Source organism: Phoca vitulina, unplaced genomic scaffold, assembly GCF_004348235.1.
Source record: "Phoca vitulina isolate PV1807 unplaced genomic scaffold, GSC_HSeal_1.0 scaffold14, whole genome shotgun sequence".
Taxonomy (NCBI): Eukaryota; Metazoa; Chordata; class Mammalia; order Carnivora; family Phocidae; genus Phoca; species Phoca vitulina.
In genome coordinates, this window is record NW_022589717.1 from 28,622,030 (window position 1) to 28,640,388 (window position 18,359).

The 18,359-nt window shown below is 40.3% G+C and overlaps 1 protein-coding gene across 9 annotated transcripts in view; it reads left to right on the plus strand.

Annotated features, from left to right (window-relative positions):
• ARFIP1 (ADP ribosylation factor interacting protein 1) overlaps positions 1–12,266 on the plus strand; it is a 122,212-nt gene extending 109,946 nt beyond the window's left edge. For 4 of the 9 annotated variants that reach the window (XM_032413013.1, XM_032413016.1, XM_032413010.1 and 1 more), the window contains one exon: positions 1,641–5,306. In XM_032413013.1, coding sequence (XP_032268904.1) covers positions 1,641–1,796 — 156 coding nt within the window. In that variant the 3' untranslated portion in view covers positions 1,797–5,306. Of the gene's footprint in view, positions 1–1,640; positions 5,310–10,869 lie in introns of those variants that run through there. The other 5 variants (XM_032413012.1, XM_032413015.1, XM_032413017.1 and 2 more) reach the window with 5 other exon arrangements.
• The last annotated feature ends 6,093 nt before the right edge of the window (positions 12,267–18,359 follow it).

Genomic DNA, 18,359 nt, shown 5'->3' on the forward strand with positions numbered 1-18,359 from the left:
TTGTCTTTTGTTGCATAACAAAGTACCCTAAACTTGGCGGCCTAGAACAGTAATAATTTATTATTTACCGCAATTGTGTGGGTTGGGTAGATGGGTTCTTCTGGTTTCACTTTCAGCTGGAAGGCCTGCTGAGCCCTGGGCGTACCTGGGATGAAGGCCCTCTCTCCCTGTGGGCTTCTTGGAGGAAGGCTAGACTGCGCGTCCTCGAAAGGTGGCGGCAGTAGTCCAAGAGGGCATGCACTTGCTTATCAGGCCTCATTTTCTAATATTACATGGCCAAGCTCATTGCAGAAGACTCTCCAAGGGTATAGATAATACTGAGAAGAGTGATTCTTTGGGGCCATTATCGTAGCAGTCCAGTATAATCAAATATTTTGCTCACTTCCTAAATTGCCTTTTAGAAGCCTGCTTTCCCTAACATCCTGTTTCTTTAATGATTGCCCTTAGGTTGAGGCTCATCATCCTTTGAAATATCCCCTATATCTCAGAAGCAGAGGGCAGGGGAGTTGGAGTTCTCCTGTCCCAATGTTCTTTTTTTTTTTTTTTGAAGATTTTATTTATTTATTTGACAGAGACACAGCAAGAGAGGGAACACAAGCAGGGGGAGTGGGAGAGGGAGAAGCAGGCTTCCTGTGGAGCAGGGAGTCCGATGCGGGGCTCGATTCCAGGACCCTGGGATCATGACCTGAGCCAGAGGCAGTCGCCCAACGACTGAGCCACCCAGGCGCCCCCCAATGTTCTTCTCCAATACTTCTTGAAAAAACTTATTCTCCCCAGAAGTGCCCTTTTTTTTTTTTTTTAAAGTTAACCCAGTGTACTTTTACTACCCATTTATCATGCTAATTTTCTGCTGCCATGTGCCTTAATCCCTAGTACAGTGCCTGATACATGGTGTTAAATGTTTCGTGGTTGTCCTTGTTGTACCTGCTACCAGAGGTTTTCATTATAAAGGCCTTAATGTCTGGCCTTAATGTCTGACCAGGTAAATTTAAGATACACCCCTTTTAGTTCATTCAGACATTTTTTAGTTTTATTGTTTATTGCTATGTGGTCCTTTTAAACTATATCCCTGCTAGAATTTTTTTTCCTCTTTATCAGAAGAAAAAAAAAATGTCTTTTGTTTTAAACAACTTTGAAGTAAATCCCAATGCCAGATGCCCTAAGGGTCTGAGAGTTAGCCTGACCTCAAGGCTTGAGATACTCATTTCCTGGGATGTCAGTACTTATTGTTGTTTCTGGTCTCCCTTCTCTCTTTCCCCACCCCCTGAGGATAGAAACTCTTGAGGGAAGGGATTTTTTTCTATTTTCCTAAGAACAATGTATGGTACTGTATTTAATGTATGACTTTTTAATTTCCCTAAAGGGAATAGGTCAGTTTAAGAAGCTGTGTATTCTGTTAACCATATTCAAACACCACTGAGGGCATAAATTAAAAATATTACTAAATCCCCCCGGGGGGGGCAGTGTGTGTGTGTGTGTGTGTGTGTGTGTGTGTGTGTGTGTATGAAATACTTGGTCTTTATTAAAACAGCTTTTCCTGATGAGAGCTACACTATTTAGTGAGGACATGTGATAGGTCACCTTATATTTCATTGCCATTGGTGTTAACGCTTGGTCTTGTGACCCTGCCCTGTTTGCAGGTTAAAGTGCTGCACAATCAGCTGGTCCTTTTCCACAATGCCATTGCCGCTTACTTTGCCGGGAATCAGAAGCAACTTGAACAGACACTTAAACAGTTCCATATCAAATTGAAAACCCCTGGAGTGGACGCCCCATCTTGGCTTGAAGAACAGTAAAATCACACCCGGGAAAAAAAAAAAAAAGAAAAGTCACATCATTATATTTCTAAACAAACCTAATAAGAATTAAGCAGAGTTGGGTTAAGATTAGGGAACTGGTGACCACAACCATTGTAGTGATTCTTGCACAAACAGCTTTAATTTTTCCCTTTTTCATACTTTAACAACTGAACTGTTAAATTTGATGGGAAGGTGGGTGATTTTAATGTAAACATAATTTCTATGATCTGAACACAATAATTTTCCTTTTTGAGAAATCCTTTTGTATTGTGAGGGTTGATGGCTATTTCTGTAGTTTGAAAACATCTAATATAGATTTGCACTGACCAGATATAAAAATTCAAGGTTTTTGGTCCTGGAAAGAGGGCCAGTTGTAGCTTTTCCAAAGGGAGGTTTACATGATTTATATCAACATCAGATATTTTATATATGAATATATTAAACATCTTTAAGATATTCATTTTCATGTATTGTCTTAAAGAAAAAAGAAACTATTTTGCAGAGTAAAATTATATGGTGTTCCTGCAGCGTCCACACAGAGGCGGCAGCTCTAATGAATGACTGATTGGCTTGTGGAGTTGTGGCAAATACCTTTTTAAAAATGATTCTGTACTATTGTAATTTTGTTTAAACTTTTTTTTTTTTTTTTTTTTTTTAAGACGCAGGAATCACACTGTCATTTCTGTGAGGCTTTTGAGCTTAAGAGTTTGCATCACCCAAAGTCATTGGGCGGTTATGTTAGCAATTTCTTATGATTCATAATGAAACCTGCCTGAGAGAATTTTTTTTGGCAGGTGGACTTGGGAATAGAAACTCTTGATGGTTTCTAGAGTAGAAATCTGTGCTTAGAAAGCGAGTTTTGGAGTAAATTCCATTTTGACAGAAGTGAATTCCTAGACAGCTTTCATTGACTTCCATATGTAACAATACCGGTTAAGCCTTAAATCACAGATATGTGCCTTCTCAGATACAGTAATTCTCATTCAACCAATGTACATAATCCATAAAGAAACCCCTTTCAGATAATGTTTGGCGTGTCTCTTCCTTCCTTGGAAAGAAACACTGTGTATCAGTGTTGGGTTTCTTTGTATTCCTTAAACCGCGTTTCAGGTTTATGGTAAAATCAACTTTTGAATTTGCTATTTGGTTTTTCTTCATTCCTTTTGTGGAATGAGAAGATTGAGGAATTTTTCTTCATTTGAGTAATGGAAAGGTAATCTGGGACAGTGTGGTGGTAACAAGAAAGGGGATTGGAAAGGCCAGTACTGTTTTAGTTGCTCAGCACTGTTGGTTTTGTGTTATGTGGTTGACCTATCCGCTGTGTGGTTCTATCTGTAATGTAAGCCTTTTAAGTATAAGTTCTCTTGATTTTTGTCATAGACGTAAATTAATATGTCTTCATTTCTTTTGTGTTGAAATGAAGTACTAAAAAAATTACTGTTATACATGAACTTTGTGGACTGTAAGATTTGTTATATATGTTCAAATGCCTTTTAGCTGGCTTTTTAATTAATATGCCTGTTTTCAGTGCTTAATATGTACAATGTAATGTGATTGTAAATCATAAACCTATTTTAAATCATTCCTTCCTGTATATTTGTACTCTGACAGAGCCTTATTTTATTCTTCCAGCAGACTTACTACTTGTGATAGTTCCTGTACATTCCCCAGAATGTGCCTCTGGTGTGAATTTTGTATTCTTATTAAAAGTATTTGCTGCACTACCTTGTTTCTATGGCTCTTCATAATTTAAGAAGCAACTATCTGGAAATTCTGAAGACATATGATTTGTCTTTCCTGACTTTAAGAACAGTAACAAAAAGTGGTGCTTCTGTCATTTATAACAGCTTTTTCTCAGTAAGTTATTCTTTTTTCTCAATTGGAGTCTCCCTTGGGAGTGGAACACGTCCACGCTTAGCACATATTGGTAACAATTTTAGTACCTAAGGAATTAAACAGTTTCAGGGACTGATGATTTTTTAGAATAAACTAAAAATATCAGTGATTCTGAGTAGTGGGTACATGTGCAAAAGAAAGAATTAACATTATTAGCCAGTTTGTATATTTACTTTGTTAGGAAAGTAATTTATATTCATTGTAGAAAAACGTTAGAAGATAATTTCAAAAAACTGAAGATAAAATAACTTCCCAAGTCAGTAAGTACTGCATGGAACCACCTAACTCTCCCCTGAAGTTACAGATTTTAGTTACCGATTATATTATAAGGTCTAGTTTGAGTATCCTTTAACATGCACACCTTCATCTTTGTACTCTACCTAGTTATTTCCTTAGGTTAGATTCTTAGAAATGAAAATGAGCCCTCAAAGTAGATACACACTTTTAAGATTTTGCTAAGCAGTGCTGGTGGCTTTCATGAAAGATTTTGCCAGGGGTGCCTGGCTGGTTCAGTCGGTAGAATGAGTGACTCCTGATCTCAGGGTCGTCAAGGCCCACATTGGGGCGTGGAGCCTACCAAAAAGAAAAATAAGAGTTTGTTTGAACAAAAATGGACTCAAATCGGGCAACGCCAAATTAAAAATGATTAGGATCCCTCTACCAATAAGAGCTAGGGGAGAGACTTTTTAGAGACGTAGAAGCAAAGTGAGGAAAATACTTGATTAGCTATAGCTTAAGCAGTTGCCTTATTTGGGAAGGACTTGTTGGCTGTTTGTGATTTGTTGTCCTTGGGTTTTGATTTAACCTTGAGGCATTTCAGGCTTACATTTTGGTTTGTTTATGTAGGATACTAAGTCTTTAAAGCCACCTCAGTCTAATGGCCCCCTTGTTTAATAACCCCAAAGCTTCTAAATCTTAGGGCCCAGGAAGGACCAGGGCTTGCAGAAGCAATTTAGCTAAAATCTATAGACTTTAAGAACCATCTTTTCCATATTCAAAGTACACTGCGCTGATGGTGTTACCAAAGCTTATCCCATAAGAGTGAAACTAGAAGCTTCCTTAGAGATGATCTGTTTAAGGTCCTTTTTTACAGGTAAAGACATGAAGGCCCAAAAATATATTAAACTGGCTTAGCCAACCTGTATTACCAAATGTAATGCCAGGTAAGTTATTTGCAACTAAATGTATGGTTTCCCCCTTTAAATCCTGCCGTTTCGACTGTACAATTAAATCAGTGTGTCAAAAGTCATTTCTTCTCCTAAAGTACAATGTGTATTAAATGTCTTTTCAGTTGAAAAAATAATCCATTCACCCCTAAATGGATTCATAGTAGGCATATTTCAAATATATATGATACATTTCAATCCACTGATCTTAAAGTATTCTGAAAAAGAAATGTGAACCTGGAAAGTGCTATATAAAGTAAAATTAGCATATTGGAAAGGCTGAAGATAAGTGTCTTTTAATCATGGAACTGTTAATTTGAAGAAAAATGTATCTACCTCAAAATGTGCGCAGTCTCCTTTTTCCTTCACTGGATGTGAAAAATAAAAGCAAATTATCTAAATTAATAGTTCAGTGTAACATTTGTATATAATTTGTACTAATTTTTGTGAAATACCAAGAATGCCTGTATTTTGTAATAATATTTCAAAATATCTTTTGGCAGGTAGCTCTTTTCTTGAAACTTTTGGTTGCCTGAGAGACTTGAGACCCTGTAAGATCCTTCATCACTCAGCTCTAATCAAATTTAGACATTAATTTAAGAAATCTGATTCCCCCTGTAAGATTGCAAACTTTTATATTGGCTCAGACAATTTCCAGTTGTGAATAAGCTATTTTCTGATCAAAAGGCCAGTTATATTTTGCATTTTCCAAGCTTTTCCAAGACATTGAAAATTCTACTTCAGAAACCAATATTGCACTGTATGTTAACTAAAATTTAAATTTAAAAAGGGGGCACCTGGGTGACTTGGTTGGTTAAGCATCTAACTCTTGATTTCCACTCAGGTCATGATTATCAAGCTTCCCTCCTGCCTCCACCCCCACCCTAAACGTGTGCTCTCTCTCTTTTAAATGAATAAATAAAATCTTTCAAAAAAAAAAAAAAGAAAGAAAAGAGGGGCGCCTGGGTAACTCAGTCAGTTAAGCGTCTGCCTTCGGCTCAGGTCATGATCCCAGCGTCCTGGGATGGAGCCCCACATTGGGCTCCCTGCTCAGCGGGAAGGCTGCTTCTCCCTCTCCCACTCCCCCGGCTTGGGTTCCCTCTCTCGCTGTGTCTCTCTCTGTCAAATAAATAAATAAAATCTTTAAAAAAAAATAAAATAAAATTTTGCCTTCCTTTGAAGTTCATATCCAGGGGGTGCCAGGGTGGCTCAGTCGTTAAGCGTCTGCCTTCAGCTCAGGTCATGATCCCAGGGTCCTGGAATGGAGCCCTGCATCATTGAGGCTCCCTGCCCAGCAGGGAAGCCTGCTTCTCCCTCTCCCTCTCCCTCTCCCTCTGCCCCTGCTCGTGCTCTCTCACTCTCTCTCTCCCACTCTGTCTCTCAAATAAATAAAATCTTAAAAAAAAAAGAAAAGCTTTTCCAAGGGCCACAGGTCCTTTACTATTGTTACAAAATAGCAAAACCTATGAAAGAATGGCGATGCAAACAACTTTTCTCTTTTGAGGACTTTCATTAAACTCTGTGTTCCCACTTGAAGGTTTCCTGCTCAACAGGTTTCCTGGCATAAATGGGCCTTTATAATAAATTGCCAAGTGGTTGTCCTAATGTACAGAGAACTATGAAATTTGGCTTTGTGTTGTGAAATAAAAGTTAACTCTTAGTAGTTTATGTAAATTAAGTGAGAACCATTAGTTATTCTGGTGGTAACTCTGATATGGGAAGAGGAGACTATCCATATGAAGAAGGGCAATTAGACCCAGTCTGAGAATTGGGACTCTATATCTGTGCAGTTAATTGGATTAATATCTTATCAGAGCTGGGAATTTCAATGACATTTTTACAAAATGAAACTTCCATAAAAAAACTTTTTTTGGGGGGGTTTGTTTGGGCCCAATCTAGGCTTTGCCACAAGCATTCTCTGTCAAAGAATGAGCTTTCTGCAACTATGGTTTATCATGAATTGTTGATTCATAAGGACGATGAAAGGGACGAAATACCATTTTGTTGATCTTAGACAAAAGTAACTTTATGTGACTTAGACTTTGATATCACTTTGCTTCTGAGAAGCAAAGGTGTATGTGTTTTTACTGTAGGGATGGAATGTATACAATGCCGGCACAGGGGCACATAAGGACAAAAAATGGAAACCATATTAGTCTTCACTATATTTTGGAGCTTTAATTATAGAAGTTCTAAAGAAAATGCAAGCTCTCACTGTAAAAAGAAGAAAAAAAATTTTCAACGACTGGAAGGTTTTATGGGGTAAGGAGAGGACAGGTAACTTTAACCCTGTTGGCCTTGCTGAAAAGTTTCCAAAATCATGAAATTTTTAGAATAACAACATGCTCAGATTATTTATATAATGTGACTTTACTTTTGACTTCCCCCTAAATGATTTCTAATTCTATATTAGGAAGCTCTTTATGAAAAACTACCTAAAGTTTTAGGCAGATAATTACAATTCTTTCCTTTGAGGAGTGTATACTTATGGCTAGACTCTAAGCTCTTGAGGAAGACACAGTGCATGCTTTCTTATTCACCCTGTATCCCCAACTCCATGCATAATTCTTTTTTTTTTTTTAAGATTTTTTTTATTTACTTGTCAGAGAGAGAGCACAAGCAGGGGAAGCAGCAGGTGGAGGGAGAGGGAGAAGCAGGCTTCCTGTGGAGCAGGGAGCCCGATGCGGGGCTCGATCCCAGGACCCTGGGATCATGACCCAAGCCAAAGGCCGACGCTTAACTATCTGAGCCACCCAGGCACCCCCAGAAAAATCACCATTTTGCAGTCCCCACTGACATACTGATTCACACAGGAATCACCACTGGATGCTAAAATCATTAGCAATTGAAGAAAAAACAGATTATGTCATAATACCAAAGTATGACCTTATATATTACTCAATTTGAAAAGGGAAAAAGTACCATTAATAAAAGATGTGCTAGGGCACCTGGCTGGCTCAGTTGGTAGAGCGTACAACGCTTGCTCTTGGGGTTGTAAGTTCGAGACCCACGTTGGGTGTAGAGATTACTTAAAAATAAAATCTTTAAAAAAAAAAATACAAGATTTGTGCTTACCATCCAACTCAAGTGATCAAAGTTAGGATCACTAATAACCTGATAATCATGTGCCTCCAGATAAAAGGCAATATAAATTACACAACATCACTCATGAGATACTCCTGCTGGAATACTCCTGTTTATCCTGAATCTACTCAAGGCTTTTTGCCTTTATTTCCAGTGTATAGGAAATACAGGGGGTTAGGGGCGCCTGGGTGGCTCAGTTGGTTAAGCATCTGCCTTCAGCTCAGGTCATGGTCCCTGGGTCCTGGGATCAAGCCCTGCGTCAGGCTCCCTGCTCAGCGGGGAGTCTGCTTCTTCTACTGCCTCTGCTGTTCCCCCCACCCCCTGCTTGTGCTCTCTGGCTCTCTCTATCTCTCTGTCAAATAAGTAAATAAAATCTTTTTAAAAGAAAATACAGGGCATTAAAATACAAGTTTAAATGACACCATGAGAAATCAATTGGACAAATCCAGAATCTGGGACATTCTACAAGATAATTAGCTTGGTTTCTCCAAAATAGCCACAAAAGAAAAAATATTTTAGAAATACTGTTATAAAATAAAAGAGACTTTAGATCACGGTTCAAAAAATAACTATATAAAATGTTTGAGGAACAACTGAACAATTCGAATGGGTGTTTGATGATAACAGGGACTTTTTGTTAGTTTTTTTAGGTATGTTATTCTATTGTGGTAACCGAGGCAAATGGCCTTGCAGGAGTTGCATGCCTAAAGTATTTAAAGGTGAAATGGCATGATGCCTGCAATTTACTTTTAAATGGTTCAGCAAAAATACATACATTCATATGTACTCACATATATGGAAAGAAAGCTGGAGAGAGAGAAAAGGAAGGAGAGAGATGTCTTAAATATGGCAATCTGTTAGCAATTGAAATAGGTGGGTGTGTGGGGTTTCTTTGTACTAGTCTTTTAACTCTTCCCTTTTGGAATTTTTCATAATAAAAAATTCTTTTATTAGGATATTTTGTCCAGAAGGGGTTTCCCCTCTTGCTGGTACCAGGGTGGCCATCAGGGGCTGTTTTTTTTTTTTTTTTTTGGTCGAGCCAATGACGCCACTGGCTTTACTCCTGCAAATAACAGAATTCCTTGTCTAGCATGTGAAAGAAACTGGTTTGTACTTGGACACACAGAAATGCCAGAAAGTATAAGGTTGAACAATTTTCTGTTAGGAAGAATTATAGAAACAGGGCAACTGAAGAAGCAAAACTAGTTGAGGATATAAAACTAGTTAGAAAAAGAAATCACGTAGAAAAATGTGCATTTCACTAAACTAGACTTTTTTCTCTCCTTTTTCTCCTCAACTTCCTAAATAGCTACTTGAAACTGGAAGAGAAGTTAAGCTCCCAAATAAAACACTTTTATTTTAACTTAATACCAATGGTTTCTTCTGCCTCAATTTTTTCCCCTCTTCTCATAAAGAAGCATTTATTACTCTTTTCCATACTACTAGTCTGGATTTCTTAAAAATTAGACTGCTTAAAAAAATTGTACATTGGTAATTTTTAATAACTTATTTTCAATCTGAAAAGATATTTTATGAGCTGGCCAAATTTTCCCTAATGCACACTCCTTAAATTAATAACATAGCTTAAATCTTTAAAGAATTCCCCAAATAAATAATGGATGTTTACATTGTTCTCAAATTCTCTGTTTCCTGTTCCCTCACCCCTACCTTAGGTCAGAACAAGGAAAATGTTGTGGACTAAAATCTTCGAACTAGTTTACATCAATAATAGCAGCAAGAAGCCCAGATGATGTTTTGGGGTTTTTTTAAGATTTTATTTATTTATTTGACAGTGACACAGCAAGAGAGGGAACACAAGCAGGGGGAGTAGGAGAGGGAGAGGGAGAAGCAGGCTTCCTGCTGAGCAGGGAGCCCTATGCAGGGCTCGATCTCAGGACCCTAGGATCATGACCTGAGCCAAAGGCAGACGCTTAATGACTGAGCCACCCAGGCACCCCCCCAGATGATGTTTTGAGAATTGAGTTTTTACCATGGCAATGGTTACTATTTAATCACTGGTACAATCAAGTGAGTTGAAAAAAAAATCTGTGAATTTAAACAGTCATGAGTATTTGCTGAATGACCAGTCTGCTTGCCCATGTTGACTTTTTCTTACCTGATTCCACTAACACCTCAAGAGGTCCAGATGGTCCCTGAAGTGGGTCTAACAATTTCTTCTTCACTGGTGTTGGCCAACCATTGACAAGATCAGACCTCTGATTCATCATTTAGATTTCCTATGGGGTGGTCTTTAAAAAAAAAAAAAATCTGTTCTTATATTCTCTAAACTTTATCTAAAAAGGCTCCCTATATTTTCTTTGTAAAGTTCAGTTAGCATCTTCCTTCAATTAAGCCAGCCATAAACTAAGAGAAATTAGTTAGAAATTGCGAACGAACAGCCACAAGTCTAATTATGTACATACATATACATATATACATATATATACACGTGTGGGGGGTGTGTGTGTGTGTGCCTGTTTAGAGAGAGAGAGACCTTGCCTAAACTCCCAAGAGAAGGGAAAGTATAAAAGCTTCAGAGCAGGCTCTGGTCTTAACTTGCCTCTTTGTCCTTTAAAAAAAAAAAATACAATGACATAATAAGAGGTCCTTGTGCTGTCTTTGGCTTTTCAAGCTTTTGGAGTCAGTATTTGTGCTCATGACTAGAGCAATGAAAACAAGTCTTTTTTCCCCAAGACACAAGTAGCTTCAGTTCAAGCCACTCCAGACTTCCTTGCCAGTGACCTCAACAGTGACCTTGACTTATTCTAGGAAGAGCTCTTTCTGTTGAGTCCTTTTAGCTCATTTTTATGTGAATTTCTGTTCACTCCTAGTGGACTGAGATCACCCGATTAAGAAAACGTCATGATTCATTAAATTTCTAGTGTGCTGACTTTTCATTATTTTAATATGTCTTTTCCTTACAGTAGCCTCTTTGGAACCTTGTACACCTAGCCTACAGAAGCGGCTTACCCAAGCAGTGACCGAGCCAGACCGCCGGCTTCCCCGGGAACACTGAGTCTCTTGTCATTTGAAATCGGGAGGAGAGGATCCAAGCTACATTCTCAGTCCTCTGTATCAGATTTCGGAAGTGAGAACTCAATCCCAATCAGTCTTCTTCCCAAACCGTGTCAAAGCTGGAGGTGTTTTTTAGTCGGGCTCTGGCTGTATGGCTTCCTGTCGACCATCATCATGTCTTCTGAAGTGTTTCACTTGACTGGCCCATGTGCACTTCCAGTTCACCATAAAATGGTGTGATGTCTGGCCATTCTCTTCACGTGCCCTTACCTACTGCTTCAAAGAGCTTGAGTCTCTTCCGGTGGATTCCCTTCCGGATTCTAGAAGCCTCTTGAGGGCAGAACCATTCTGAGCGTTTGTGTAGCTCTCCCTGTGCCTTGCGCACGAAAGGCATTCAGTATTGTCAATAATGAGGATTCTCATTGCCGGAGCCTCTAGCTTTGAAGGATGAGGCCCACTGGGTGCCATCTGCTGGTGATGAGGACCAAGTTTAGTTGGCACACGCCATGACTAACAACCATTGTCAGAGTCCTAACGGTACCTACTACAAGATATGAAGATTAATACAACAGCCCTGCCCTCAAACTTTCTGATTTAATGGGGAGAAAGTCTATGAATCCTGGGATTGAATGGTGTGGGGAGGGCAGGGACCAGTATGCTGAACATGCTATTTGCAGTTGAGTGTGCAAGCAGCCAGCCTGCAGCTCCAAATTGGAACGTCTTGTGCGTAGGTGCGTGTGTGCTGGGTGCAGAAGAGTGCAGCTTACCACCCTGCCATCACAGCTCGGTCATTGGAAATGGTCTAATCTAAACCTCACATAAATCAAATCCTAAATATTAGTACAGTATTATTCCTTTGCAGGCTTTGAATCTTAACCCTTCTTTTCCAGACCAGTCATTTAAAAGAAAGCTCAATTCCTTTTTACCAACTAGCCCTAGAGTGTATTTGGACAAAGAGGCAGAATTTATCTGTATCTTCCAGGTTATCAGGGGAGAATTGTTGGTCAGAAGATTTAGCAGTTTAATATATGACCTTACGGTGTGACCATCTGAACGTCAACCTGTGTGCTCCCATTTTTGAGAAGGAAAAGATTTAATAAATTAGTAACTAGCTACCTAGCGTTCAAACGTGTGGGTTATAAGTAGGCGTCGCCAGGACTGGGGTGCATGAGTGTTTCATGGTCACAAGGAAGGGGGGTTGAATCTGCAAAAGTAGCTTTCTGGGAATTTGAATATGATTCTGGTGAAGTCCTTTATTGCAGTTTCGATTATCGCAGCCTGATGAAGAAGAAATCAGCTTATTTTCATAGGGAAGGGAAGACACATGCAAAAAAAAGTCTTTGTTGGTAATCTCAAGAGCTTTGGCTAAAGTAGAACATGTGACTTTTATTAAAAACCCAGATGCCACGGCACCTGGCTGGTTCAGTCAGTGGAGCGTGAAACTCTTGATCTTGGGGTCGTGAGTTCGAGCCCCACGTTGGGTGCAGAAGTTACTTTAAAAATTAATTTTAAAAAATTTATTAAAAATCTGGATGCCAATAAAAATTTGGGAGTGAGTCATAATCTTTGTTGCTCCCCCTTATCTCTTGTGCTCCCCACCCCCGTCTCTGCTCCAGCCTTCTGAATTAGCCCCTCTGATGTCTTTATGGTGACTACCCAGCCTATCATACAGGACAAAGGTCTCTGAGCCATCAAGTGACTTCTGTAGACTCTGTACCATGAGCATGAGGATCACAAGGGGCCCACTTTTTTATGAGCTCCCGTTCAGTGAGGCTGTTGGGGTAGAATTCCTTCCTCTGCCCTCCCTTCCAGTAGACAAGGTTTAACCTGATTATACCCAGCAGGCAAAAAGGCGCCCTTGGAAATTAGTCTCCTTATTGAGACCGACTGTGAAGAGGGCATGCTTGTAAAGGAAAGAATGCAAAGCTAGAAAATACGTTCCAATCTTTGATAAAGGGTGGGGGGGTGAAGAGGGGAAATGAAGATGTGTGAACATCTAGCATTTTTTCTGCTTTCCCTTATTTATACTCCTTTCAGAGTTACAAATGTGATGTGTCATTGTGACCCCAAACTTGGGGTAAATAAGAATCCACAGTGAGATGGTATTCAATTTTCCCTGGGACGAGAAATTGTCCCTTTGGGGGATGGGGGGTGGGGGGGACAATTTCCAGCATAAAGATAATTCCATTGTACAGTGTAAATTAGAGTCCTGTGTTCAGTTGTGTGCTTGCCCTACATCCCCTCTCCCCCTGTGTAAAACAGACACCCGGAGAGACATTGCCCATCAGTCACCCCACAGGAAGCACGACACAATTTGAAACTCAAAAATTCAGAAATTCTCATACCTGTGCCTTCAACAAAGGGATGCAGTGGGGAGAGAACCCAGGGTTTTACTTCAGAAATCAGCAACATTTCAAGCAAAATGAAGAGTAATTTGCTCTTTTCTGGAGCCTGGTCCTATAGAGAAATAATGTAGATGTTCTACTCCATGTTATGGCTTAATATACAATTTAACACACAAAAGTTGATCATATGTACAAAAACACCAGATAAAAGGAACTTAGAAATGTGAGGGTAATGTCTTTCATTTATTTTAAACTACAGGTGGCTGAATGTTTGGTATCACCTCTCTGAGTTAGATTCAATACAGTAGCCTCTTTCTTCAGGAGGGGGCCAGCAGTTAGGACTGAAGATGAAAAGAGAAGTCCAGGGTTTAACCCCGGTGCAGCCCTGTTCAGAGTTAGCCTGGTCAGGCCCACAAAGGGATACAAACTGTGAGCTAATTGTGATGCTGAGTGTTTTGGCAGGGATCCTCTTTGTGGCCAAGGCCCATCAAAACTTGAATAATGGTGTTTCTACCACAAGGCTTACCCTCTTTCTCCAAAAATGGTCCATTTGAATTATTTCTATATATCTGGCTCGAGAAATACTAAGATGCTAATTGTTACGTGCTGGTGTGATGATTTCCTATCTTACGGAAAGTATTTGCCTTCTTACTAAAAATAGAAGCTTAGTGCAAAAGTATTTGTTCATAACTGGTCCTTAAACTAAGTACAAACTCAATTTCCAAGAGGAGTAAAAAGGGCTTTACAAATTGCTAAGTCACCAACATGTCCTTTTGCCCACCTTTATATGCCCTACAAAGTCTTGTACAAGACGTGCATATATTATTTCCCCAGGGAAACACACACACACACACACACACACACACACACACACACACCCCACCACCAGCACCACATACCAATATTGTTGATTCACTGGGTTTCTGTTTGCTGACTGCCTGTCCTGTGTTATGGTTTCAAATTGCTGTTTGCTCCGCTAACTTCTTCAGAGGGTAAACCATTTGAAACCGTTAAAACCAGGAGCAAAAGAAATTGGCATCTGACATCCTCTTTAACTTAATTCCTCTAAGGGAGACTCACATACTTGTTTTGATTATGGGTGGGGCAAAGAAGGGATACACTTTCATATTATATTTTAAAGGTATTTTTCTCCTCAAAATTTGAATGTTATAACAGCCAGACCCTACATTGATCATTAATACTGATCAGTTCTCTAAGCACTGTATCAATTGTAAACAAAAAAAAAAAAAAAAAAAAAAAGCCTAGCTGAGGATTTTCTGGGTAAGAACCTCAGTGATGTTTACAGTATTTCTCTTACCTCAGTCTCCACTTCCATCCCTGCCTCCAAAACATACATGCACACACAGGCACACACACACCTTAAAAGGGAGCAAATGAACATTGGGCTCTGAGGAAGCATAGACAGCAGGAGAAAGAGGTCATCGACTGTCTAATTGTCTCATTCTTATACGTTGGTAAGGATTGCCTGTAATCTCTTACCCTCAAAGAAATCAGGCACTGCTGTTGACGAAGCGCCTGTATTTACCTCTGGCCAGGGAAATGCCTGTTGATGCTCCCATGGATATCAACATCACATGCATCCCATGTGAAAGCACTTTCTTTTTTTTGTCTTCTTTTCTTTTTTTTTTAAGTAGCCTCCACACCCAGCATGAAGCCCAAAACAGGGCTTGAACTCACACCCCTGAGATCAAGACCTGAGCTAAGATCAAGAGTCAGATACTTAGATGATTGAGCTACCCAGGTGCCCCTACCTGTGAAAGCATTTTCTATTTTAAATTTTCAGAAATCACTACTTAGCACCCAGAAAAAAAGTTTATCCCTCTTAATGGTTGGAGCCTAGTTATTATTTACTATACTTAAAGGCAACTTACTATTTCCATTTCTTAGCCTGCAAAAAGAAAACATCATTATCTCGGCTCAAAGTTGTTTAGAAAACAACAGCAATCCAGTGTCTGCATTTTGTCAATAAGATACTTGATGCGAATTTGCATTCATGGTGACAACAACAATTCTGTTGATTTTATGTATTTTACACCTTCAACCTTTGAAGGGAACAAGGAGGTCTAGCAATTTCTCTTAGAAATGGCTGTTATTAGAAGGAGTGGTGAGTCTTTGCTTTTGTCTGCCAAGCCTGTTTAACTACAGAGTTGGTAGTTGGTTTCTTTTGCAGTTTCCAATTTTAAGAGCAAAGACACAGCCTATAAATACTGAACAACTGATCTCATCAGATATGTTTTAAGAAGAACAAAGATTAAGTAAGTCTCAGTCTGTATCACTGAGAGAAAGGGTTTTAAAAATCAGTTTGATGCCTCAATCCTATCCTAGAGGGGACTTATTTCAGGGTGTCCACTGCGGTTCCTTAGCGGGTCCATGAAGTCAGCTCATGCATTAGACTTCTTCCTTATGCAAATAAGCCTGTTTTATTTATTTATTTTTTTTAAGATTTTTTTATTCTTTTATTTGACAGAGAGAGTACAAACTGGGGGAGTGACAGGGAGAGGGAGAAGCAGGCTCCCCACTGAGCGGGGACCCCGATGTGGGGCTTGATGCGGGGCTCGATCCCAGGACCCTGAGATCATGACCCGAGCTGAAGGCAGATGCTTAGCCGACTGAGCCACCCAGGCGCCCCACAAATAAACCTCTTTTAGAACCGTAAGGTATTTTTTAGGGTGGATTCTGCAATTTGATTTATTTTGGTTTGAAGGTTTTGTTGAGGAGCTCCTAATGACAGATTCCAATACAAAATGCTTGATATAGAGGAAACCACCAGCTTCTCAGGGCTGAGGAAGGGAAGCCCAAAGAGAGAAAATGAACTGGGCAAAGGAAAAAGAGCAATCTGGAAAGGACAGTCTGGGGAGAGGGAAGACGCGCTGCAGACCAAGAAGTTCTTCGGCAGGGGTTGGAGCTGGGACTTGTGGAGGCCATGGCCGGGGCCACAGGAAGCTACGAGCATGCTCCAGAGAGGTTCGGCTTGCTGGGAGAAGTGCACGCTGGCCACCCTGCCTGCTGCTCCGGCACCCCTGAGGTTGGCAGCTTCAAGCCACAAATTCTGGGGCTGGGCTGATTTTGGGCACACTTGGCTTCAGGAGTCTTGCTGGCCTTCCTCCCAGACAGAGCTGCTGAGGTTTCTGGGATACAGACAAGCAGCCCACCTTACCTCCCAAGCACAAGGTCCGGGGAGACCAGGGTGTGGTTAACAATCAGCGTATTAGCGGACGAAGAACAAAGTGTCCTCTAGATTACCTGCCTTAGATTCACATCCATGCAGACATTGATTCTCTTTCAGAGTTGTGCTCTGTGCTACTCAACTACTTTTTGGCCGCCTAATAGGCACAACATATCAAATAAGAGCCAAAGATAAAGGCTGATACGTTCAGGGCCCACACACAATGCTGCGTGAGTGCAGCAGAACAGTTCAGACCGCAGGAGGGGAAGGTAAAATGCAGCCAGTGTCCAATGGATGATCGCCACTTTCTTCCCGTAGGCTCATGTGTGAACCTACGGATGCTTTTGAACAGGTAGGTAATGTGATGAAATTAGACTTTCGAAAACACTGGCCTGACAGTGGAATCAGGGAGAAGAGCGGAGAAGGAGAAAGGACACCAAGGCAGTGGACACAGGAGCCCAATTTAACTTCTCTAAACTAAAAAATACAGATTGGTGGGTTTCTAGGGTTGGTGTGAGAATCACATGTGGTTCCTGACACATGGCCAACAGCAAATATTTATATCAGCTCTCCCATCCTCTAATTGGGGTGAGCGGATGTGGATATAAAGTACAGATGTTAGAGATTAGACTTGTGGAAAGAGCAACAAATTCAGTGAATACTTAGATATAAGGAATTCAGAAGAGAAAAAGAACCAGAGGAAAGCCGGGATTTCAAATTTCAAAAATCTAGTCTTTTTTTTTTTTTTAAGATTTTATTTACTTATTTGTTAGAAAGAGAGCACAAGAGCACAAGCAGGGGGAGCAGCAGGCTCTCTGCGGAGCAAGCAAGCAGTCCGAATTTGGGACTCGATCCCAAGACCCTGGGATCATGACCTGAGCCAAAGGCAGACGCTTAACCAACTGAGCAGGCATCCCTAAAAATCAGGTCTTAAGTAAGAGGTACAGGTAGGATAAGTGCTAGTTTTAAGAGAAAGATGAGTTGACCCTTGGACATTGAATTTGGACCTGAGATATTACAGAGACAATATGGATTTGAGAGTCACTGACCTAGAGGTGAAGTCAGAAGTGGATTTGCCTTGGAGCTCAAGTTTTCCTGCCCCTCACTCTCCTAGACACTTCCAAGGACATACACCTAGTGTTGTGTTTATAAGTTACTGATTTTCTTTAAAAAGCTCCCTCAAGAGTTATATAAGCTTCAGGCCCTATAAAATCTGGACCCTTACAGGTTCAAGTCAGAAGACAGAACCCATGGGATAATGGGAGACAGAGTTGGAAGAATCCAGTTACTGTCCTCAAAGGACAAAAGGGGTCAGCAGAGGAGGCCAGAAGGGCAGAGAGAAGGCCTGTAGGCCAGCATGCAGCAGGGAGATCAAAAAGACTTGAGGTTGACGATGGGTCACTGGATTTAACTCTTCAAAAAAGTGGCTGATTTGAAAATGTGTACTGAGTACAGTGTGGGGGAAGCCCAGGTTGGGGGGAGCGTATTGATGAGCGGGAAGAGTGCAGTGAATGTAGACCCTTCATCTGGCCAGCCCTCCATAAAAGAAAAGGAGAGGATACCATTCTGCTCCTCAGTTTTGAAATTCTTCATTCAACTTTTGCCTATGCAGTCCATATTCCTTTGGGATTAATATTAACTCCCTGAGCATGGATCTGGCTTTCTCTTTTAATTACATTTCCCACTCCTTGAGATTTTCTCTGGTCTTGGTTGGATCTACTCCTCATGTGTAGTGTAAGCCTGGTCAATGGCTAAGAAACAGGCTGTTGGCTGGCATGGATTTTGTTTTTTGTTTTTGTTTTGCTTTGTTTTTGTTTTTGCCCTAATAGCTTCACTTTTTCCATCCACATGGAGAATGAGTTGTGGG